General features: G+C 36.5%; 1 protein-coding gene across 8 annotated transcripts in view; it reads left to right on the top strand.

Moving 5' to 3' along the window:
* The first annotated feature begins 5,541 nt into the window (after positions 1 to 5,541).
* Positions 5,542 to 26,850, top strand: part of kmt2cb (lysine (K)-specific methyltransferase 2Cb) — a 118,765-nt gene continuing 97,456 nt past the window's right edge. For all 8 annotated transcript variants that reach the window (XM_057333107.1, XM_057333109.1, XM_057333102.1 and 5 more), the window contains exons 1-2: positions 5,542 to 6,268; positions 9,263 to 9,445. In XM_057333107.1, the coding sequence (XP_057189090.1) occupies positions 9,264 to 9,445 (182 nt within the window). In that variant the 5' untranslated portion in view covers positions 5,542 to 6,268; position 9,263. The remainder of the gene's footprint in view (positions 6,269 to 9,262; positions 9,446 to 26,850) is intronic.

Raw genomic sequence — 26,850 nt, 5'->3', positions numbered from 1 at the left:
ATAATTAGCAAGGGGCAGGTGTGGGTAATACAACACTCAGGGAAAGTTAACGAGGAAACGAGATGGCGGGAACAGAGACGCGGACCGGAGAGAGTATGGAAGGCCGAAAGGTCAACAATCTCTCTCTCCACATAAAACCTAAGGCTTTGCCATGACTCTGCTACAAGACCAAGAATAGACATGACATGATGAAGCAGAGTCATGACACAAAAATGAAAATTTTGTCATCATTTGTTCATCCTCTGTTACAAACCTGTATACATTTATTTGTTGCACTGAAAAAAATGAAGTTATTTTGTATTAAAGTCATTTTGGGTCACCATTGACTTACAAAATTTCAACGTTTGTGATGACAAATAACTGCAATATTGACATGTGCTAGCACATGTTTGTACAGCCCTCACTGAATTAAGAAAAGTAATGTACAGCGTTATAACGACTAACGAGTACTAAAATGAATAAAATCACTTTATTTTGTAAAGTAATGGCAGGCATCCTGGCTGCTGATTTTACACACTAAAGTGGACAATAACTAAACTAAGAAACACCGCAAGTACTTTGACACGTGAGGACCAAAAAGTGTTTAAGACACGTTTTAAGGTCTTAACATGTTCATAAATACAAAAAATAATCAATAAAAATAAAATAATTAGCAGTAATAATTACCTTGATTTGGCGAAGATCACAATCCTCAGTCCATGTGCTTCAGCAAGGTGTGGGGGAGGGGAGATGTACTTCATTGCGCATGCTCAAAAGAACGTCTTGAACATTTTGAGTAATTTTACTTAGTTTTTGTTAGTTATATCAACTAAACATTTTAACATTTTGACAACAATTAACAATGTCTAGTAAAATCAACATTTTGGCCAAATTTAAGTAAACATACTAGCACTTTTCAAGTAAGGTATACTATTTGATTTTACAGTGCAGAGGTTGACAAAATGTATAAACACAATTTCTTATTAACCCTTATCTAAATAATAATAACAATCAAATATTCGTTTTATGAGCTCTAATATTCAAATACAGTAGCCTATTATTGAGAAAACAATTCGTTTTATTATTTTCAAACAATGAGAAGGTAATTAGAAACATTTTTATTACAAATATTTGTAGTTGTTATTTATTTACTTCCTATTTATGTTAATCACAATTTATTTTATATTAAAATAAATATGAATTTTGCTTTTAAAAAATCATCTTTATTTATTTATTTTGTATAGGAAGGGCGCAATCTTAAATCTTGCCAAGGGCACCAACAGAGGCTGGGCCGGCCCTGGTTTGTGTGTGTGTCTCTGTGTGTGTGTGCGTGTGTGTGTGTGTGTGTGTGTGTGTGTGTGCGTGCGTGTGTGTGTGTGTGTGTGCGTGCGTGCGTGCCTGTCTGTGTGTTGTGCATGAGGGTGTGTTCGGTGAGTCTGTGTTGTGAGCGTATGTGCTTGCTTCTGTGCTTGTGCGTTGTGTCTGTGTCACTTTGCTCTTCATTTTTTACTTTCTTTCATTCTTTCTATACATTTTATGGATTGTTTGTAGGTATCATGTTTCATGTACAGCTGCTTTGTGAAAATTGTAAAAAAGTTGGGTTGAGTTCACCCGCTATTTGCTTAAGAATGATTTTTGTCCCACGCAGCACATGCATATGGAGTCCTCAGGTCAGGCTGTACTTGCGATCTGTTAGAAGGATGTCGGGAGTTGGCTATTTTATAGGCAACGAAAATGTAATCCATCTCCGCAAGAATTCGTACTAAGGTCCCGCGGGAGAGCCGCAGTAATGCAGACCTCTTGTTGACAGTCTATTAAGCACACCACCCTTAATACAAACCCGTTAAGTTTGCATCAGAGGTATTTATACTGTAAAATATTAGTGATCAAGGCAATAAAAAGAAGGCTTCCATTTCTGAAACTGGCCTTAGACGAGTCATATTAGACTCAAATAGAGTATTCAGAGTTTTTGCCTATTAGTATAACCTTTCCTAATTTTCCTAATTTCCATAAATTTGCGCCTCCTTGCTTTGCAGCGTCTTTGCTCCCCATATGTTGGTGACATTTGCAACTGTTTGCAAAAAAAACTTACTGTAGCTCATGGTTGAAAAAACAGGCATTATTCATTATTTCATGTTCATTATTTAATATTCCCATTTTAAACAAAATATAGAAAAAGTTAATATTTATACTTTTTTTAAAACCGTTTTTCCTTTTTTATTTTGTGAAAGAAATTAAAAAATGAAAGTTTTTCCATTTTCCGTTTTTTATTTGAAAACTGGTGTTTTTGTTTTGTTGCTTTGTCATCCAACAACAACTTCAAAGGTTTGGGATCCCATATAAGTCAACATGAAATTATAGTACTGTATTAACAATTTAAAAATATTCCATAATGGTGTGCAACAGCTTTTTTTGTCACAAATTCACAAAACCAATTTTCGCCCTACATTTTGTTGAAAAGACATACTGCATGTCTGATACAATTGGCTGCCAACAGCATTTAAGTTAATTATTTTGAGAGGCCATCCTAAACCTATTTATAGTATCAGCACCAGCTACAGGCAAAAGTATAGACATTAAAAAGAGAGCATTTCACATGAATGATGTACAAAAAATGTAATGGATAGCAATTCAGTATGGTTTGAAAACATAATACCCACAGCTAAAAGAAAACCTTGAACCTTTTCCAACCTTTTCTATTAGAATGCAGAAGCACACTGGCTTATTTCAAGCAAAACAGACTTCCATTCATTTGTGTCATCACAGGATGTTTCTTTTTTTAACTTTTTGAATGTTTTTTGTACTTTTATACTTCAGGTTAGTTCAGAGATCTATGCTATGGTCATTATCATATTGTGTAGCGTTGTTGTGAGGCCCTGGCTTAACCTCTGCTGTTGAATTGTAATGAGAGGTGAAACTGAGAAGGGTTGGACCTGACAAGGCTGCAAATTTTGAATTCAAGGCCCTCTCTGTGTGACATATCTCAGAGAAGACCCAAGACCCAGTGTTCGAAACCTCAATGGTATCTTATTATTCATACTCTGAGGGGGACTGCTTTGTGTTTTACTGTCACAGTGGATAAAGAATCGGGAAGGCAACTGAAGGTTGTAAGTTTGTACCCCATACTGGCCAACCTGTGAGGCATTATTATCATGCCCTTAAGCAAGACTTAACCCCAGGATGCTTTTGAAAATGAGAATTCAGTTACTGCTACAGGAGGTTTAGTCTCTACATTTCTTTCCAAGCAAAGGTCCAATCCATTGTCACGCTATTGGCAAGAGCCAGTGCTGTGTGGGTATATTAAATATTTAATCTTTTTTCAGGAGCAATTATAGATTCTAGGGTAAATATATTGTAGACATATCATTATACTATAGCAATAAATTCAACCTAAAATATTTCACTAACTATTTAAACTAACTTTTTGACAATACATTGTGTCAGTAGCCTGCAAGTCACTTTTTCAGTACTGCATTACTCATTCTTTCAATGAACATGAAAACCTATTTTTTCAAACGGGGCGACCCATCTGGCTTAAATGCCCAAATTTCCCTGTGGACAGATTGTGGCAGTATTACCCTGAAGCTCAGCCCATTCAATAGATGGATCTAGATGTCTTTTGTGTATGAGACAGCTCAACGCAAGCCCTTTCACAAGCGCCAGATGAATTTGTGTGAATGTACTGTAAGGCCTTCAGATTGCATTATAACACGTTATCGATCGCCTTTATTCTTTATAAAACGCTGTGATGTCTCAATTATACGTTTTTAACTTAAGGCTTGTATCACCTAAGGTTACCAGACACCGATCAGAGTGCTGACATCACGTTGTTCTTTGAAAAGTGATGCATCTTATTTTGGGGGCTGGCTGCCAAGGATTAGTTTTGTTGCTATCCTTTTGTGACTGTTTTAACAGATGTGTAGTGGCGTCATTTCTACTATCTTCCCACATGTCGTAATTTCTATAATAAAATTCTCAATCACAAAATGAAAATCATTTTGATTTACCTTCTTTTACTGACGCCAAATTACACAGTTGCCATGATCTGAATAGGTTCTGTGACTTGATAATCCTTGATATAAGATAGTTTGTGGCTGACACACACACACACATATATCTAGCATTTATGTTGATATACAATAAAAAATAATTTGAAAAATCGTTAAAAACTGAGACATGCTGTTGTAAAACACTGATGGTGCAACTACTGCGTGATGGCAAGGGCTTCTAAAGTGACAGCCGTCATCCTGATTTTAAGGTCAAACTAATATTACGAATGCCACTTGCATTATAGGGCTGAACAGGCACGTTAAACAAATAGACAAACCATCCATGGTGAGAAGACGATTTTTTTGTCCAACTAAATACATTAAGGTTGTCTGAAATTGCATAAGTATTGTTGGCAGATGGTAAATGAACATTCAATCCGTTTTAAAAATCTCTCTTAAGACATTCAGAGGAACAAAGTGCATTTTGTGTGTTCCGATGTAGGAATAATGAGTGATAGCAATCTTATCGCAGGTGTAAGAAACAGTAAGTAGTGTCACACTGCCCCCTGGCTGCATTTATTAGTAGCAACTTTGTGAAAAGCCTCTGATCAACTTTTTGAACCAAGAGACCAATTAATTGCAGGTAGGATTTTATAATTTTATCTCAATATTGACTTTTGTTACATAAAAGTTACTAAAATCTTAAAACAAAAGTTAAAACAAGTTCTGTCGAACCATTTAATAATATTAATAATATATAAGGATATATCTGCATATTTTAATTAAAGTATGCCCTTACATTAGCAGATTTGCACTTAAGACCCAGAAAGGATATACAGACATGTTTTTTATTCCATATATCTACATATAATAATAAAAATGTATGTTTAATGAATGTGAATGTTCATTTGTTTGGGTAACAGTTTTAAAGCTGTTTGTTTTTGTTTTCACTCTATCTGCATGGTGATCATTGTTAGGGAACATTGTTACTATCCTCTCCTGAAATTTTAAGCAAAATAATTCAATGTGTTTTTTAAAATCATTTTAAATATTTAAAAATTAAAAATTGCCACCAGCCTGTGCAGTCACTAATCAGTCATGATTAGTTAAAATTCATCTCCTGAGATAAAAAAAAAAAAAAGAGATAGATAGATCGTTAGTGTTGATAACAAATGTAACGATCTTTACAGTGTACCATTTGAAAATGCATTACAATATATTTTCAAACACTAGTAGTAACCAACTGAAAATAATGACCCCTTCTCCTGTATGGCTTGGATAGACGGTGAAGATCAGGCATTCCGCTTCAGTACTGGGATCCGTTCCGCATTTTCAAGCATTTTTTGTGCGTGGAAAAAAGTCGCCTCACCTGCTGAGCCTCCAACATATTACTCCGCAGGGTCAGTTTATAATATTTTTATTTTGCACTAGGTTTTTTTAAACGATCGTTCGGGTTTTAAAAATACATTACAATTTTATTACGAAGGATAATACAATGTATTTTTAAATGAGATGGCTCTATTCAACACAATGCAGCGGTTAATATTGTGGTACTACTTAACATGGTATCGCTCGCGGGGCGTTATTCGGCTACACTCAAATATGGCTACCATGGAGTGAGAGCTATAACTTTAATATTTGTATTATTACTGAAATGTAACGTTCTGCTTCATTCTTCGTAATACAGCCTCGTCTAAATCTCGTATTTGTGTTGTGTGCATGGCTAACACGTAAGCAAGGAAACCAAATCGGTGTGTTTTGTGCTAATAAAGTGTTGCTCGAAATTTCAGCTTGCTTCGCGAGCTGGTCGAATTCGTCGGGATTGAAAACGACGTCTGCTTTCGGTTTTTCCATCGTTTGAGGATATTTTCGCGTTATTTTACCGAATGTGGCGAGGGATCGGCTCCTGCCATCGCCTCGCTGGAGCTCAGATAGCGGTCGGTATGGCTTGTTTTCGCTCGAGCCTCGCTGGATGAGGGATGTAACCAACAAGGATTTGGCGATGTGGGATGAAGCGGAATAAAGAAAAGTGATCCGTTCCAACCGAAGGAAAGCAACCGTTTTCTGCTTATGGATTACGCATCGTTATTTTATTGGATATAAAAGTGGATTTAACCGGAATACGCGTACAATATCGCAGAAGACATTGCTTTGTCACGTTGGTTTATTTTCCAGAGGAACAGTGGTCTGTTCCTCCCCAACCCCCCAGCGCCACAAACACCAAACAAAAGTACTATATGTCACATATATGACGATTCTTGTCATGACGGAAATAAATCAAAATTGCTAGGGTCGAAGAGGTAAGTAAACGTCGAACGACGAGTGTTGTGTGTTTCTCGTAATTATTAGCGAGAGGTTTTTGTCGTTTATACGGCGTTTCTACACGCCGAACAGATTATTTCGACCGAGTCTGCAACCTTTCTTCCTTTTTTTACTGCAACTAACCTCCTAATATTTTGATAAACCACTAGAAGACCTTTAAAAGGCCCTGCATCTCTACAGACACTACCTTTAATGGGCCGTTATATGATTCCCGCTTGGATAGGCGACTCCAGGCTTGAGTAATGTTTCCAAGTTAATCAAGCCGTCTTGCAAGGCCTCTACTGTATCCACTTATAACCTTTCCTTCGCGTTTGCACTCATCTTTCCACCGTAACACCGACACATTTTAAGTTGTCATTACTTTGCACGCTTTGATCATCAGCCGAGGGACGAATGTTGTGTCTTTAGCCAAGTGATACAGCTAGGCTCAGCCTTTGGACTCCCTAAGCAGTGTCAATCCGCAAAGTCACCGGCCTTTCAATGGTTTTCTGGTTTAAAATAAGGATTTAACGGGAAAAACTTTGGAGTTTTTCATGGTACGATGGCATTATTGGCACCCTGCGCACATATCGCTCTGAAACACAATGCTCTGGAGACAAGTGAACAAAGGCAAAAAGCTGGACATGCCCCCCCATGTGAAGAAGCACTTGCTTTGTGTGCTTCTGTTGTTTCCACAGGGCTGTCCTTCTGACTTGGGCTTTATTCTTGCACGTAGTGTGACATTAGATAATTTGAGATGTATGGTTTTATATGCACTATGATAGGCTTTGTGGTGACCTTATGAGCTCAGTGTCTAGAAGAAGTCTTTATACATTTGATTGTTTAGGGACCTACGAGTCAAGATAACTTGGGAAAAGTCCTCTATACATGGCTGCTAAAAAGTTATTTTATCATGATATAAGATAGACAGGCATACATTAGCGTTACAAAGAGGCAGTTTCATGTGTATGGTGGAAGTTTTGGTGAACAATAAATTGCTAAAAAGTGAAAATGTGCCGTTTTACCTGTTCTTAACCATTAATGTTTCTTAGGAGGGTGTAACTCAATATACTAAGGTCGATTTAGTAATTTTGGATGCTATTGACAAGTTGTAAATAGAATAGAAACAATGGTATGTCAAGGACATTTTAGGATACTTGACAGAACATTGTTTACTATACAGATGGGCAAATTAACAACAACAATAAACAGACAAAAGTACATCAAATATACATTATTAAAAAAATTGTTTATACCGACCCTTATGTAATGTGTATGTGAATGCAATGCATATAGTGCTGCATGTGTGTCTGAATCTGGATATTCAGAACTATGATCCAAGTGAGACAGAAAAACCTTCAATACACATGACTTATGAAAAACTCCATTCCATATTGTTTTTGTATGAGAAACAAGGCGAAAGCAGCAATAATCTATCTACCCTTCTATTTCTCTTCTCATGCCTAGTACACCAACTTTTTTGTTAAAATTGAGGCCATCTGTAGTTTTGGATGTTCACAAAAGTAACCTCTCCACAGACGTATTTATTGAAAACCTTTTCTTTATGGGTAAATGCACATAGATGTGATGACTCAACCTGCACACAAAGGCATATATTCATGTTTTAGTTCAATAAAAAGAACCACCTTCCCCAGTACCATCTGCCACAGACTAGTAACTAGCAAATCATGGTTCACCAACAAAAACCTGTTAAACATGACCACTTTACTATGTCCCCCCACTTCCTGTTTTAAAAGGAAGTACGTCAACATAAAAGAATATTGTGCTCATTAAGCTTTTTCATGGGGTCTTTCAACGAACACAGTTGTGTTCATACAGGCTAATGGTAATGCACACAGCCTCACTGAAGGCTTGACTCAACCATGTGAGGTCTAATTGTTTACTCAAGGCAGGATACAATGAGCGCAGCCCAGGGTGGGATCACACGTAGTTCCCGGAAAAGACAGCATCCCGTTGGCAGTATGCCTTGTCAGCTGAGCGGACAGGTTGGCAGAAGCACCATGCAGAGCAGGCAAGCAAGGGTCAGTGCTGTGGATCCGGCAGAGCAGCAGCTAACAATATGCGCCGCGTTTAGGAGGAATACAACAACACAGCTAAAACTTGGTCTCTCAGAGTGGCGTCCTCAACCTTACACGTGTCTACACCGGACGTGGCGCGACAATAGAACGCATTAGAACCCATTATAAATTCAAATTTTGTCCACACTGGATGCGGCGCGGCGTGACAATCCCTTTAGAACAAGCCTCGTGTCGTGTCGCGTCAAGCCGGTGGTGTCTGGTGTAGACACGGTGTTAGGGTGCAGCTGTTGTAGAAAGAATCGATGGACAATAAGAATTAGTCTGGTTAAGCTCATATTCTATACTAAAATTCTGTTGGTTGATAAGATACTTTTGCAAGGAGTTATAAGCATAATTAAAAGAATCTTAATTGCTGGTGTAAATCATAAATAATTAAAATAAATTAAATAGTAATTCTTTATGTGGTAGGCACCAGACTATTTTTTCTTCTATTTAGAAGAGTTTATAATATTTATATATATTTATAATATTTATTCTAAGTCTAGCGTTTTTTTGTCTTTGTAGGATTGTGTGAACTGTTTTTATTTGCAAACTCTGGTTTTGACTAATTTTTATTAAACTTTGGTTCAGTTGTGAGTAGGAGTTTTGTGGACTCCCTGCAATGAGAAAATTATACAAGCTTATAAAATATATTTTTAAGGTTTATTTTCTCTTCTGGCATTAATAAAGTGAAGTCCTTAATAAAATATGAGAATGTTATGTTTAGAATGTGAAAATGTGTTGCAAAGTGGGTGGAAAACATGCAGTGTTAAAAGTTGACCTCGAAATCATTTATGTTTACATTTACATTTTGAATGGCTTACACCTATATGGTGTTTATTACACAATTATTGATGCACATCAAGTGTAAACTTAATTGAGCTAAGGGTATTGTGTTTTTCATTTCTGTCACAGAATGTCATCAGAGGAGAAAAGTCTGGAGCCCTCTGACAAAGGACCCTCGCCACCCCCTAGCAGCTCTGGGGCCACTCCCACTGGAAGTCCAGCCCCCACAGATAAGCGGCCCCGTGGCCGCCCTCGCAAGGACGCATTATCCACAGCACCACCACTTCCGTCTGTGTCCAGACAGAGAAAGAAGTAAGTTCAGCTCAACTTCTGGTCTAACACTGGAAAGAGATGATTGTAAATTGCCTTTGCACATTTTTTGAAGTGCATGTAAATGTATTCAATTTTGCAAAGCATTGCACAGCTGATGAGCTTGAAACTAAAAGCATGTCTTTAGAATTTCTTGATTTTTCATGAAAATCTGTTGTTTCCTAACATCTGGAATCAATTTCTCATCTAAGTTAAATGTTAAGATGTGGAGCGGGACTTGGGTCCAGTGATTGTTCGATGTGGGTGGGGCTACCCAGTGCGATGACACAAATAGAAACCAAGCGGCTGACAACATGTAGTGACGCTTGCCGCTGTGCGCTGTCATGATTAACTTGGTTATGATAGATACTTGTTTTTAAACATGGTGGAGATCACTTTTATCGCTTGTCGTATCATATTTATCCAACTATGTTCATTTCACGTGAAGAGAAATGCACTGATATGTCTCTCTGACAGACAGATCGAAGTGATGTTAGCTTTCAATTATTCCCTCCAAACCCTTAAGCTATGTACTTATAGAAAACATTCACAGAATTAATTTGAGTTCATCTTCTCAGAAGAACCTGTTAAGAGTTCACCTGACTGGTTGTGATCCAGGGATGGGCTTGAGGCTTACAAATGTCAATTCAATGTACAAGAGCAGGTATTGAACTGTATTTCTGTCAGACTTCCTCAATTTCACATCTGCATTTGTGAGAAGTGTATACATCTTATGTGGCTTACATAATCATCTAAATGGAGGGGAGGTACCAGGCATTTTTCCTGCGGGAATTAATTGTATAGGAGCAATTGAAGTGAAAGGCGCAGGTGTCTCTGCCAGCTTTGGAGCTAAATGTAGACATTTTAGGTGTGATGTCAGTGTCTGCGAATGGGAACCGTGCCATGCAAAGTGTGTTATATTGTTTCGTCTCACAAAAATTTAAAGTGCTTTCCAAAGGTATTGTTATCAACAATAAGTAGATTTTATATCATTTTTAAGACAAAGCGTTTGGTCCTTGGCCACGCAAAGCTCGCTGCCATGATGCTAGGATGGTGGTTGCCAGGGTGTTGCTATGCGATTGCTAAAGTGATGTCAGTGGTTTTTACACATTGCAGAGGTTCCTCGGGTTAGTGGGTTGCTAGTTGATTGCTTACTTGTGTATTGACCGTCACACCTGTGTACTGACTGTCTTTATGATATTCTAATGCCGAGATACATTATTTGCCCGTTGTCATGTCTGATATTAAAAAAAGAAAAGAAAATAATAAGTCTGATTCCTTAGAAAAGTAATAGCACGCATCTTCTCAAGCCAAAATTGTTACACAAACAGTTATATACTGAATAACTTTTAGTTGCCTTTATCTTTAGTTTAGTAGGTTTTGAATTTGGTCTCATACTGTATAAGGAAACTATATGTGACCCTGGACCACAAAACCAGGCTTAAGTAGCAAGGGAATATTTGTGGCAATAGCCAACAATACATTGTATGTGTCAAAAGTATTGATTTTTCTTTTATGCCAAAAATCATTAGGATATTATGTAAAGATCATGTTCCATGAGGATATTTAGTAAATTTCCTACCGTAAATATATCAAAACTTTTGTGAGTATATGCTATGGACAACTTTAAAGGTCATTTTCTCAATATTGTGATTTTTTTGCACCCTCAGATTCCAGATTTTTCAAATAGATGTATCTAGGCCAAATATTGTCTCGTCCTAACATATCATAAATCAATGGAAAGCTTATTCATTATGATCTATGATGTATAAATCTCAGTTAAAAAAATTGAGCCTTATGACTGGTTTTGTGGTCCAGGGTCACATATGGTTTGTTTTACCTATTGAGAGCATCAGATCCTTCCAATCCATTTTGAAATTCCAGTCCAGATTTTATATCCTACTCTGTTGGCTCTACTTCCTAAAACAGTTTTTTTTCTCTCTATGGTGGGATCATGGGGATAAGTTATAGGTCTCTGGGCTTGGGGGTTGGGTGCTGTGCAAGCCTAAATGGACCATGCATTTCTGTATTCCCCTCTTTTCTTTTTACTAAAGTATAATACAGACCAACAGTCTAGCAGTGTGTATATACACAAATATGCTTAAACTTTAATCTGCAAGTGTTGAAAATGCTTTTGATTTCAACTGCAGGAACAACATGTGAGTTAAAAACATGTAATGGAAACAATATTGCGTAGTGCCATCTGACAGGGAATTGGAAGTGTGCACCAGTGTGTATCACTTCCATCAGGACTGTTTTACTTATGAATAGGACCAAGATGTACAGTAGTATTTGAAGTTACATCCATATTGTACAGTTTGCAGTTTGTTTAGTCAGTAGCATGATTCCTCCGTGCCATTACCCAGACAGAACTGATGTTTAACTGTCTGGGTACCGTGATGCATTTTTAATTCTCTGTCTGTTACCAAGTCATTTTGGGGTTGGGCAATGGGCATGCAACTTGTTTCTGCAGTGCATCCATCCAACCAGTTTGCATAGCTGAAAATTCACTCCAAATGTGCTGTGGCAACTGGACGAATTGATCATTGAATACATTGTGGTCAGTCTGATTATGTGTCGTGTTAGCATGTACTGTACATTAGCATGTTTGTGTTGTTCTGAATGATTTTCGCTCACAATGTTACTGGTTATCGTTGTGCTCAGGTTGTAAACAACTTTGTCGTCTGTTCTAAGCAAGTGACGCTTTGTTATTTGTTGGGATAATTGAGTGCTTTTCCACCATCACGCCGAACCGTTCTCGTTGCTTAATCATTCCACTCCGTGCCGAACCAGGCCAGCCAGTACGTAAATGGTTTATGTGTATGAGAAATATGTTTACCCGCATCTTCACTGCAGCTTTGCTGCTAAAGTCTTTGCACCCCTTGACACCCTTGCAGTTTTGTGCATATACTGTTTACTTATTAGGGGGTGTAAAATATAGCAAAGTATTGCATATTGCATCACAAAAACATTAAGATATGTATTGTAGAGCTATGGCAATATATTTTAAAATAAAAAAATATTTTTTATATTTTTATGTTAAAATTCAGGTTTGTTTCTCAGTGACAGATCTATTCCGTTTTTTAGTTTAAATGAAAATGGTTGAATTAAACCTTGGATGTTGTCAATTCTTTGTAACAAATTATTACAAGTTACTAAAACTAGGGCTGTCACGATTATTAAATAATCGTCTCATCGCGATTGTTTGACCTCATCGCGATGATTTCGGATCATCGCAATTATCGCACATCTCTATAGAAGACACTAGGGGGAGCTGTAGTGCATCTGCATATTGCATATTTTAGTGTATATATTGTTACTAAAGCATGGTAATACTTGTAAAATGTACCACCACAACACAATCACTTTAAAAATAACTAAAACATATACAAATTACCTGCAGTACAATTTAATATTATTTAAGCAAATCTCAGTGTGAAAACCAGTCTACCAAAATTTCATTAACACACAAGTAAAATTTTACTGTAGTCTTGCAAGTGAGAAAAAAACAGACTAGAAGCTTTTCTATGACTGATAGTATTTTAATGGTGGCTTCAATTCACACCTGATCAATTTACTTCATTTACAAGTATTTGGTGGTTGTATTATTGACAGGTAAAAGCCTAAACCTTAAATATATGATGACCCAATTTTTTCTGATGTATTTCCGAGAAAAAAACATAGTCTTGTATTCAGAACAATATGGTCATTTCAATCGCTGAATCAAAAATGAATGAGAATTAAATGTCAAAGCTCAAAAACAGACAATTAATCGTCATAATCGCCAAAGCCCTAAAACAGACAATTAATCGCCATAATCGCAATGATTTATTAGACAATTAACCGTCAATCAAATTTCATAATCGTGACAGCCCTAACTAAAACCTGTGGTAACACTTTATTTTACAGTGCCCTTGTTACATGTATTTACTATAGTATTTACTGTAAATTATGCATAATTACATGTAACTAACCCTGAACCAAACCCTAACCCTATAGTAAGTACATGTAGTTCATTTTTATTACTCAGTACTTAAATGTATAATTACACTGTAACATGGGCACTGTAAAATAAAGTGTAACCAAAACTGTTAATATTTTGGGGGAAAATCAGTCATTCGAGTCTTACATTGTTACATTTTTCCAAATATCATCATGCAATCATAATTGTAAACCCAGTATCGTGCATCGTATTAAATTGTGAGTTGAGTGTATCGTTACACCCCTATTACTTAGATACATTTACATTTATGCATTTGGCAGACGCTTTTATCCAAAGCGACTTACATTGCATTGAACTATACATTTGTTTCTGACTATGTGCAATCCCCTGGGATCGAACCCATGACCTTGGCATTGGTAGCGCCATGCTCAAACCACTGAGCCACGGAAAAGCAAGATAAAATACTATAATAATAATTATTATTAAATTCTGAAATTAAATGTGTTACTATAGGGCTGGGCGATCTTCCCAAAAAACGTTTTTGTACATAGTACTGGTGCTACAAAGGTTTAAAGTTTTGTAGCACAGGCCAAACAGTTGTATAGGTAGCACAAGTATAAAACGTCTGTTATCATCTTTAAAAAACACAAATGCAGGTCATCACATAAATAGACTGGTTAACGTCAAAGGACATTAATGTTATATACAAATGGATCAATTAGGGCCATATCATTTTTAATTTACCCATTTTTTATTGTTCTGTGTTGTCCATTTTTTGCTATACAGTAGTAATATATTTGTTCACATAAAAATACTGTAGTATACTATAGTATTTACTAGGCTTATAGTAAACTGCAGTAAAATTCCTAGATAATATAGTGTTTTTGAACCTTACTACAGTAAATATGAAAGTATACTACAGGGTATCAATTTTCAACAAGAATACCACAATTTGCTACATCAAATACTATAGAACACTGGAGTATTTTTTCATTCGAGCATTAAGGCTAACATTTTGACAGGTCATCGTGAAGACGCTCCTACAATAGACGCTTGAGTTTCAGTGTGTGTAGTCAGTGACGATAGTTTTTCTCAAACAGTGAAAACAGTTAAATGCACCCGAAATAAACTCTCAGGGCAACTCTGGACATGAGGTTCATGTGTTTATGTCCTCATACAGTGAGACACATACAAATCCATGAGCGTCACGCGTGTAGCTCGTTAAACTGTGCAACACATTCACTCATACACACAGAACCGGCAGATGACAGATTTAAATAGGAGGATTCCTCATCCGCAGCACAGAAATCATGGTGCTCTAGATATAGGCTATATGAACACGGGAACAGCCGGGAAACGAGTTTCAAATGCAAAATAGACTAAAAGTAAATAAATTAGCGGTGCGCCATCGATTAACGTCACACACAAACAAGCACAAGGAAGGACAAACACACTTCACACAAACAAGCCGCTGTGTCTAATGCACTTGCAAAACTGTATCGCACGCATGCTACACTGGTAATTTTTCTTCACACAGACCAATTAATATGTCGCACTGCACAGCCCTGCTGAAAAACACTCTGGTGCCAGAGTCCTTTTTTGGCACCAACTCCTCGTCTGCCATGCCGTTAACTTACTGATTTGTTTTCAAATACGTCACACATAGAAACAACCGAGGCAGACATGTGACGGGATATGTTTTGGACAATCAACTTCACGTGGTGCTTCGCAGATCGCAGCACAGCGAGAGTGATTCGAAAGAACACAGAGCTCTCTGCACTTGCAGTGCTTCAATGTCTATGCCAATGGGTCTGTGCAGCGCTGAATGATGTTGAACACACCTCTTGTTTAAGACGACAGACAAGACCATGATCCTTGTGATTCCGTTGAAAAGTGGATTGAGGACGCCTTCAAGATCGATCGCGATTTAAGATCGTCAGATCACCCACCCCTATGTTACTATCATTTTGATAATGCACCGATGGAGGACGCATGTGAAATTTTGTTGTGCTTGCACAATGACAATATTCTATTCTTTAAATATATATAAGTATTTATTAATTCAACATTATTTCACATAGAAATGTTCTTTCAGCTAAATGAAATATCAAATGTTTTTCTGGCCTTGATTGTGGCCTGTGTTTTTTATCCATGTGCGTTTTTAACCTCTGGGGTGATATCCGCTCAGTTTGTCAACGTTCAGCCTTGTTAACTGTCTGCCATAGGAAGTCATTTGCAGGGAGGAGTCATTTTTGGCATGGGACAGACTGTGATTTCTCTCTCCAGTGGCACTGGTAATTACCCTTCCGTCCCTCACGCTCCCTCCTTACAGCGGCCCTAGAGAGGGGCTGGCTTCCCTCTCAACTCTGCTCGCTGTACCTCCTTTGAATTTAAACCGAGACTTTAATTTGAATGCATGACAATTATCACCCCGAGGAAGTGATACATAGATCAGACAAGGAGAGCCCCCCACGGGATTCTGACAGCCATGGATCTTTACTGCGCTTTTGTGGGGTGGATGTGCAGGAGCGCGAGTGCATATGTGGTTATGGATGGATGTGTTGCTTGTTAGTGATAACTTATGCAGTGGTTGTGAACTGGTGACCTTTTGTAATTGATGTCAACAATTAGTCATGTAATATAACAGTAACCCAAGTTATAATGTAATTCTTATGTAGTATGTATGTTGGTTTGAAAACATTGCTCAGTGTCAGATATCACGGATATTGTGGATGTGTGCTTGTCAAGCAGTTCCATGAAACTTTACTGTTACTGTATACACAGAGTAACTGAATGTGGCTGTATGTCCGTTTGGTTTGCATATAGACATGCATATAGGTTCACATTTGATATTTTTCTGCAGTTCATGAAAACAAAACTGGAGACTAAATTAGGGTGGCATAATGCTACAGAGAGCTAATGGTAATGATGTGGAACCCCTGTCTATATAAAGATTCTGTATGGTTAAATGTAGGCTTGCATGTAGTGTTACTAGGGCTGAAACGATTCCTCGAGTAACTCGAGTTATTCGAATACAAAAAATCATCGAGGCAATTTTTGTTGCCTCGAAGCCTCATTTAATTCATTTAACTACAGTGCACACGGAGCACTGCGTTTCCCCACGGACCGTTATTACTAACACACAGCCCGCTAAACTCCGTTCATGTTACAGGGCTCTCAAGTCTCACGCATTCACTGTGAGACACATGCATTTTCAGGTATTCACACGTATTTCTCTCATGCTGATAAATAAGTGATAGCTTATTGAAATGGTGAACTGCTATTTTACTTAGTTTAAGTCTATTTTGCGAGTGAAACTTGTTTTCCGGCTGCATTGAGTCCATAAAACTAGATGTGGACTAGTGGACGCCGAATCCTGTTATTTACACATGTCATCAGTCTGTTCTGCGTGTCTGAGTGAATGAACTGCACAGTTTAACATGCTACACGCGTGATGCTCATGAATTTGTCTGCGTCTGCGCTTTATGAGGACATGAACACATGAACTTAATCTCCAGAGTTGCTCTGAGATTTTATTTCAGAACATTTTACTGAGTGAAGCTAACACACTAAAAAATAAGCGTCTTCCAACGACCTGCCAAAATAAAAGTCCGGTTAATTCGGTATTTTTATGTGGACAAATATATTACTATTTAATAGCAAAAAAAAACTAAAACTAATTTAGATAAACTAAATGCATCATGCATAAGCTGAAGTTATTATTCTTTGAAATCTCTCAACCTTTGAAATTATTCTTTCTATTTTTATTCATGTTTCTTATTTATATATTTGTATTATATTGCATTTTGAATGTAATATGGCAATGGAATGTACTAAATTGGTTTAGTTTTCACAGATATTAATGCAGGGCTTGACATTAAGCATTGTCATGTGGTTGTCCTTCGGACAAGTAAATTTGACATTCACTTGTCCGAGTACAAAAATTACTTGTCCAAAGATAAAAAAATGATATTTCATTTGAATTATAATATAATATAATCAATATAATCTTTCGGATTTAGATTGGTCACGTTTGCTTCTTAGCATTTTAACTAGTGTCCGCTTTGGCCGCCTGAATTTGGTTATAGGCCTACTCTCCGTGACTGCTATAAAACAATGGCAAGCAGTAATTATTATTAGTGTTAAGGCTGTAAATGAACTTTTTTGCACATAGCACTGGTGCTAGAGAGGTTTAAAGTTTGGTAGCACAGGCAGAAATGTGCAAGTGTAGTTCAACATGAATTAGCAGATAACTGACAAAAGACATTAATGTTACATACAGATGGATAAATTAGGGCCATATCATTTTTAGATTACCTAAATTTGTTTTAATATTTCTAAGTTCTGTGTTTTTCCTTTTTTACTATACAATAGTGGTATATATGTCCACATAAATTACTGTAGGTTACTATAGTATTTACTATAGTAAACTGCAGTAAAATATAATATACTATATTGTTTTTGAACCTTACTATAGTATCAATTTACTACAAGGGTACTTCAATTTTCAATAGTACTCTACAGTATTTTTTGTCTGAGTGTTCAATTTAACGGGACTTTTATTTTGAAGGGTCTTTGGGAAGACGCTTGTTTGGAGATAGCTTCACTCAAACAGTAAAACGCTCGTAAAAAAAACTCTCAGAGCAACTCTGAATGGAGATGAAGTTCATGTGTTCATATCCTCATACAGTGCAGCACAGATAAATCCTCGACCATCACTCCTGTTGTATGTTAAACTGTGCACATAATTCACTCAGACACCCAGAACAGCCAGATGACATTTAACGTTAAATAAAAGGATTCCGCGTCTGCATGGACTCAGTGAGGTGCGCCATTGATTATTGTCACACACAAACAAGCACAACCACGACAAACACGCAGCTCTGTCTAATGCATATATTCTTGTTATTCTACATATATGTCGCACTGTTCTTTTCTTCAAGTTACTTGTCCGGTCGGGCAAGTAAAATTCTCTCTCACTTGCCCATACAAAACATTTACTTGTCCCGGACAAGCGGACAAGCGTTAATGTCGAGCCCTGATTAATGTATGCAATTTCAGCAATAAATATGTTAATTTTTCTAAAAAGGAAACAAATTAGTTGTTCATTTTAAGAGACCTGTCTTATTTTCTCTTGTATATTTGAGTGAATGAGTGAAAGTGACCTGTTAGTCAGATATGGTGACCCATATCCGAAATGTGACCTCTGCATTTAACCCATCCAAAGAGTAGTGAACACACGCACAGCAAGTGGTGAACACACGTGCTCCAAAAAAGGAGCGTTGTGCAGCTCCATGGCAACAGCTTCAGACTGCAGTCTATCTGAAGGCAAACTCATACGTCTGGCAGTGTTGGTACTCCCTTTAACATCAGTTCTATAAATTGGATGAGAGAGAAAAAGAGAAACTGTTTATTGGCATCAGTATAGGTAAGGGGGGTTGCATTTCCATCTGTCCAAAAACAAAGATGGATTTTACAAGCAGCCGCATAGCATGAGTCAATGAATTATCATAAAGCAGACAACAATTAGCTTTTCAAAAGACTCAAAACAGAAGACAGATATAACAGTGTTATTTTGGGGACTACAGCTTTGTTACAGCTTCTCTGGAGCTCGATGGTATAGCATGCTGCTAGTTCATTAGTTTGTTTCCCAGAGAATGCACATCAGATGTATGCAATAAATGAACTAGCTTTGGGTAAAATGTGTGGAACAAATGCATAAATGTAAATTGATTTGTATTAGTTCTAGTTTTGAACCGACAGGCATGATCCACAATGGTTCTGCGAATCTTGAGAAATATTGAGAAATAGAATTTTGCATGTGCAGGGCTGTAGGCTAACTTTTTGCACTGGTTGCACTAGGGATGGGCATTTTTCAATAATTTCATATTCGAATATTTGAGCTCATAAAAAACGAATATCCGAATATTGGTTTATTTAAATTAAGTTAATAATGACGTAATTTGTTACGTTTTTATTTAGTCACAATTTCACATCAAGCTTATAATTATCATTAAATATTCATAATATTCATTAATATTATATCCTGTATATCATTTTTTATGTTGAAAAATAGAAAAATACATAAAAACTGCATTTAAACCTGCGCGGAACGGTATAATACAAAAAGAAAACAGACAAAACAAAACGAACAAAACGCAACGTATATCGACAGTCTGTGATATATGGTTATCTTGTTTATTTTGTTTTACATGTTCTTGATAAGAAAAACAAGCATATAGGTCTATTTTACTCTGGTGAAAGTCTGTTCAACAAGCCGACGGTTAACAAGGTGACAGCATAGAAACGCGCTGCTCTTCTCTAACTCCCGGTAACAAAACCCAGATCTGACAAGAATATCTGGCTTTATTGTTTATAATGTTGATAATAAATGAAGTAAACAGGCTTGATACCTGGTCCGTGTATCATCTGATCATTTGATTATTCCATTCAATGTAACAAACGGAAAAAGAAAAAAAACAGTCGATATTTCGTTTTTCCGTTTTTCTGTATGCACAAAAAATTAAAAAACGATGTTTTTCTTCTTATTTCAGCTTTAAAAGGGAAATCCAATAAATAAATAAACCAAAACGAAATAACGACCCTAATTATAGTTTTTTCATTTTTGGGTGATTTCCCAGGGTCTTCTGCGCGAGCATGCTTTGCGCATGCGCAATGTACAGCCGCTTACCGGGATCAAGTGCATGCGAACTTGCGAAGCTCGAAATGGAAATGAATGCATTTGCATATGCTTTGTTTGTACTTTTCACTCCCACTAAAAGAGTCACACTGAGAGAGGAGGACATGACGGTGAAAAATATTTCAAATATATATATTGAACAATGCCTAACGTTCACATACAATACTTTCCAGAGCTTACAGTCAAAGTTTGTTAGCATTATTGCTTTTAATATGTGACATTTAAGTAAACAATTAAGTAGCCACAGCTGGCTTGCAGCAGCAAAGGTGTAAATCCATAAAGTACTTTTGTAATTTATAAGTTATGTGATGCGAACATCCCCTCCCCCAAACCCCCCCCAACAACCTCATTCAACCGAGTTCATTAGGTTCCCGCAGCTAAAACTACTGTCCTGCTATAGAGTAATTCATAAAAGATGTCCAGTTTGTGTTGAAACTGTGAGGTTTTTATGTAGTCATTTGCACTATTACATTACATCAGTTTAGGCTACTGTTTTTAGGTAACATGCCAGAGCCTGTACCTCACGGAGGGACCATAATAATGTTGCAGTGTTCCCCAGAGAGCCTCTTTTCCGATATCTTGTGATATGTCACATTATTTAAAAACATTTGATGAATATGAAACATGTACAGCTCGAGTGAAGCCATTGTAAATGATAACTGATCGATCGCGAGATTCGTGAAGAGCTCTAGGCACGCTGCCGCGCGCAGAAATCCGTGCAACATCACCAAAAAATGAGAAAAACAGTAATTAAGTTCGTTATTTCGTTTTGGTTTATTTATTTATTGGATTTCCCGTTTCAAGATGAAATAAGAAGAAAAACATCGTTTTTTATTTTATTTTTGTGTATACGGAAAAACGAAATATCGACTATTTTTTTCTTTTTCCGTTTGTTATATTGAATGGAATAATCAAATGATCAGATGATACATGGACCATACCTCATGCCGACTGTTAAGATCCTAAAAAATACCCCGCAACAAAGACGGAGCCACAGTGCTTGATTCCCTGATTACGTGACCGTCATTTGAGGAAGATATTCTGCTGATCAGCACCGCATATAAATATTGTTTTCTTTGTCGTTCACGGTCAGTGTCTGTCTTGTTTAGTTTGCATTGGATTTGCATCAATAAATAAGGTAGGCCTATTTATTTCAACTAAGATAAGGAATTACAGCGCGTTTTAAAACAAACAAAAAAAGCATCCGTGCAAATTTATTTAGGCCTACAGGCTGTAACTTGAAGGCGACGACGCTATTTGAACTTCTAGAAGGAAAATTCTTGCTTTTAGGTATGGAAAAATGTGCCAGTCTTATGTTAAGGCCAAATTCATTAACATTTGTTGCAGTGAAATGTACATTTTCATGTTTGAAGTTGTTGAAATTAGCATTACATAATATATTTTTAACGAACGAATATGAATTTACTAAGAACAACACCGTAAACCCGAATAAGTTGGGAAAACTCAAAAAATTTGAGGTAATCAGTTACATCAAATTTTTGGAGTTATGATGTTCCCAATTTTAAGTAAGCAAAACTAGTAAGTTTTGAGTTTGTTGTACTGTTGTTGACTCCTTTTAATTTTGAACAATTTTAAGTAAGCAAAACTAGTCAGTTTTGAGTTTGTTGTACTGTTGTTGACTCCTTTTAATTTTGAACATTTAGCAAAGTAACTTTTTTTATTTACAGCTAAATAAATTAAAGGTCTTAAGACAACCTAAACAGTTCAGCTGCATCAACAATTAACAAACAGCCTTCACAGAGAGTGACGCAACACACACACACGATTGCTATTGCACCTCCCACAACCTAAGCATAAGCACCACTCTTCTGAACGATGGTAACCCCAAAAGTCAAAAATACAACAAACTCTTCTAAATATCCAAGATAATTGAACATTCATCATTAACAAGGCTTTTTCCTTTCTAAAAACTCATAAAATAACACTTCATTTCAAAATTTACTTTCCTAATGCAGTCTCACGCAAAGCATGCTGGGAACTGAATTTCATTCTCAACAAATCATCTTGAATTAACTTGTTGAAATTAAGTTAAACTAACTCAAAAGTAAGAATTAGTTACAGGAACTCAAAACATTTAAGTTAGGAATTTTTTTATATAAAATTAAGTTTACACTACTTAAACTGTTTAATTTCTTTGAACATTCGGGTTTACAGTGAACCGCTGCAAACAAGTAATGGTAATAAATGAATTATTGTTGTTAATCATTTAACATTACGTTGATATTTTTATACCTAATGTAAGTAATGTTAACGAATTCTGTGGCTCACCAGTTTTGAAACATTTTAATATGGTGATGTGAGCCGAGCATAAAACGCGATCCAGGCATCCAGTGTGTAAACTTAAAATATTTAAACTAGCTTGCAATCTGAGTGAACAAAGATTTAGGAGCACATATAAATGATTTTTTATATTTTCTGTACATTAAAAAATCATCACAGAAGAAGTGAAGAAGCGTTAAATAAGACCTGACTGTAAGGTCTTCTGTAACAGTAACTTAACCTTGTGGTGACGCAGTTTTATTCTTATGAAAAATAGGAATATTCGAATAGCATTTTTAATATTCGAATAGTTATTGCGGATCGAATATTTGAATATTCGTGCACATCCCTAGGTTGCACTGGTGCACCTAACTTTTTTTCTTAGATGCACGTAACTTTTTTTCTTAGGTGCACCAGCACAAAAGTTAGGTGCACCCACATTTTTGACCGCATCGCATTTAACACTGCAGTTTTACAAGTTCACTTTTTTTTAAAACGCTGTCCATATAGGCAATATTGACTTGTAAATGATTAACTAACAATCTGGTCAACATAAAGTTCTTTATTTAAAGCACAATTCTACAAGAAAGCAGGGCTCTAGACTAACACTTGAGAGAGGTGGCACTGGTGCTACCAAGTTATTCAGTTGGTGGCACCAGCCCTTAATTTGATAGCACCAGAGTCGTGGGGTGAGGTAAGAAAAAAGAATCACTAAAACCTCATTAAAATGTGTTTAATACATTAATAAATTAATTAGAAATTAATACAAATCATTGTTTATGATTGAATTATTTTTATTGTATATGTAAACTCTCTTTCAACACTTTACCATATTTAAAGCACATCTTTCTTAAAGCTACTTTCTTCCTTTATTTGTTGTGAACGACTCCAATAAGAGAACACAATTCCTTTAATATCAGTGAGTGTTTTTGGGCACGTCCGTTGTTGTTTGATGAACATTATAAACAGATATCTTTATTATGCTGCTGCCCCTTTAAGAGCTTGCGCAATATACTGGAACACGTGTTTTGTTTCCTGACTGTTTGGTCACGAAACAAACTGAATACCTTTACAAGGTTTCTTGTTAATATGGGAATTTTTAGGTTATTTTGTGTTAATATGTCCGTTTCAGAGTAAGAAGGCGTGAAAGAGAACTCCGTTTAGTATTTTGTGCTCTGACTCTCTGGGCACGCGCATATCTCAAACAACCCACCAGACCTGAAGGCTTTTAGTGATTATTCTTCATGAAAGCTGCATTGATACACGTTTGGCTTCTATCAATAGCGACTTACAAATAAATAGTATTTAGCGTGATGTATAACGTTTTGTATGCTTTGCAGTATTGTTAGAGATCTTTATACAATAGTTCAGTGCTTAAAGTTTAAACACGTTTCCTGCATTAGCTTCACATGCATACAATACTTGCAACACATTTCGTTATCTTTGCTGTTTTGTACCTTAGCAGGGGAAATTCTTGTATTCTGCGTATTTATTTAAGTTGCAAGATTGAGCGCTTCACTCGTCTGCTCTTTCGGTCCTTCACCTCTTCTAACCCGCGAATTACGTCTTTGGGGGCGGGGCACTGATAGATAAGTGAATGGTTGAAGGAGGGGAGACGAAAATGAGTGACTGAATGCGCCGCTTGCGCAATATAACATTTCTGCGCATTAAATTTATAATACGCAAAAATTATATATTGATCAGTTTGACAGTCGCACCGGTGCGACCATTAAGAAAAACAGGCAGGAAAAATAGTCGCAAAATGAGACCATTTAGTCGCAGTCTAGCGTGTCAGAGCATTGGTTATGATTTTCGGACGGATCAGGCCTTAACTTAACATTATTCGAGAAAAAGTTGTCAATCGTTCTTTTAATCTTCTCTCATCATCTGCGGCTACATCCACTCTGTTTATCTGACGGGCCTAGGCTCCTCACCTCTCTCTGTCTGACTGCAGCACAGCATTTTCAAACGTGCACACACGTACAGGAATATCTGGACCACGGCCAATCAGAGGGGGTCCGCCCTTCACTATCGCTGATCCACCACACCCACCCCTCCTGGTTGCATTGTTACTAGTCTCGCATATCTGGGAACTTTGTCCGCTTTCATTGGCCAAGGCCGCCCAAGAGGCCTTGTGACTGACAGGTAAAGCAACCAATCACGTTTAGTTTTGTGTCACGTCATGTGTAGAGGCGTAGAAATGTCCCCGCAGTAACAGACTGGTGAATATTCACGATGTCAAAACATGTCAAAAGTTAACATCAACAACAATGATTATTAGTTTATGCCGTGATATTCAAATACTTTTAAGAATTCCCTATGAGAGGGAATATGTACAAACATCAGGTAAAAGTATGTCATTTAAAATTGTCATGTTAAAAAGGTTCATGTTATGTGGCTCTTAAAAAAAAAACAATTTGGCACCTGGGTTTTCCTCTATAGGAGCCAGTGGCTCCTTAATTGCTTTTTTTTGTCTGGAGCCCTGCCCAGGGAGTCAAAGCACAAAATACTAAGATTGAGTTCTCTTTCACACCTTTTTACTTTTTACATTATTTACAAAATTACTTCAAAATTCCCATATTAACAAGAATCCTTGTAAAGGTAGTCCGTTTCATGAACAAACAGTTGGGAAACAAAACGCATGTGTGTTACAGTATAGTGCGCTAGCTCTTAAAGGGGCAGCAGCATAATAAAGATATCTGTTTATAATGTTCATCAAACAACAAAGGCTGGGCCCAAAAACACTCACTGATATTAAAGGAATTGTGTTCTCTTATAGGAGTTGTTCACAACAAATAAAGGAAGAAAGTAACTTTAAGAAACGTGCTTTAAATATGGTGTAGTGTTGAAAGAGAGTTTACATATACAATAAAAATAATTACATCATAAACAATGAACTGTAGGGGTGTAACGATACACTCAGCTCACGATTCGGTACATATCTCGATGCTGGGTTCACGATAGGGCTGTCACGATTATGAAATTTGATTGACGATTAATTGTCTGATAAATCGTTGCGATTATGACGATTAATTGTCTGTTTTAGGGCTTTGACGATTAATTGTCTGTTTTTGAGCTTTGGCATTTAATTCTCATAGATTTTTGATTCAGCGATTGAAATGAAAAAATTGGGTCATCATATATTTAAGGTTTAGGTTTTTACCTGTCAATGATACAACCGCCAAATACTTGTAAATTAAGTAAATTGATCAGGAGTGAAGCCACCATTAAAATACTATCAGTCATAGAAAAGCTTCTAGTCTGTTTTTTTTCTCACTTGCAAGACTACAATAAAATTTTACTTGTGTGTTAATGAAATTTTGGTAGACTGGTTTTCACACAGAGATTTGCTTAAATATTAAATTGTACTGCATTTGTATATGTTTTAGTTTTTTTTTTAAGTGATTGTGTTGTGGTGGTACATTTTACAAGTATTACCATGCTTTAGTAACAATATATACACTAAAATATGCAATATGCAGATGCACTACAGCTCCCCCTAGTGTCTTCTATAGAGATGTGCAATAATTGCGATGATCTGAAACCATCGCGATGAGGTCAAACAATCGCGATGAGACGATTATTTAATAATCGTGACAGCCCTAGTTCACGATACGATACACACCTGAACAAAATTCAAAAATGAAACTGAAATTCAAATAACATTTATTTTCAAAATATTAACAAATTCAGTAACTTATTTTGTTGCACATACAACTTAATAAAGAATTTTCACATTTTAAGGCTTAACTGAAATTAGAATTAAGATCAGTGTCAATTTTGACAGCAAATTTTGATTTAGTTTTAGTCATAGTCTTTTGACTAAAATGCAATTTAGTTTTAGTCATCCCAATTTATCATAGTTTTAGTCTATTTTTAGTCGACAAAATCTACATTATATTAGTCTACGAAAATCTATCTGGTTTAACTAATTTAAATGGTGTCATTAAATGTTCCATACAAAGATTTATGTTACAGTTCCGGTAGATGAAGGAAACGAAGGTAATCCACAGTGATAATATATTTAATGAAAGCACTCGATACAAATACACAGAACTCCAAGAAGGCAGTTACAACACAGTAGACAAGACAAAGAACAAATGAAAAAGGCAGTGGCTAAAAAGTGATGACGATAACAACTAACAGGTGCAAGCTAAACAAACGAGGTACAGGTAAGGGATCGTGGCAAAATTAAGTTCAATGGCAAAACCGGAGAAAACTAAATAGGGAAACAGACGTAAATGTGACAATTTAACTGTTTTGACATAATTTACTTTACCTTGGAATTAAATTAAACCAGGTCATTACCTTTATTTTTAATAAAAGTTCAGTAACTAATGGATATGCATTGTTGTAACACAGAGAATATTAGACCATGAACGACATGTAGCAGTTCATTCAGTCTCATTTTGACTCAAAATGAATGGTCTTGACCGCTGAACGAATAGAATTAAACGTATCGTAAAATATCCCCATCTCTCTACG

The sequence above is a fragment of the Triplophysa rosa genome, linkage group LG5, assembly GCF_024868665.1.
Source record: "Triplophysa rosa linkage group LG5, Trosa_1v2, whole genome shotgun sequence".
Lineage (NCBI taxonomy): Eukaryota > Metazoa > Chordata > Actinopteri > Cypriniformes > Nemacheilidae > Triplophysa > Triplophysa rosa.
Note: the sequence above shows the minus strand (reverse complement) of the source record. Positions and strands in the feature narration are given on the sequence as shown.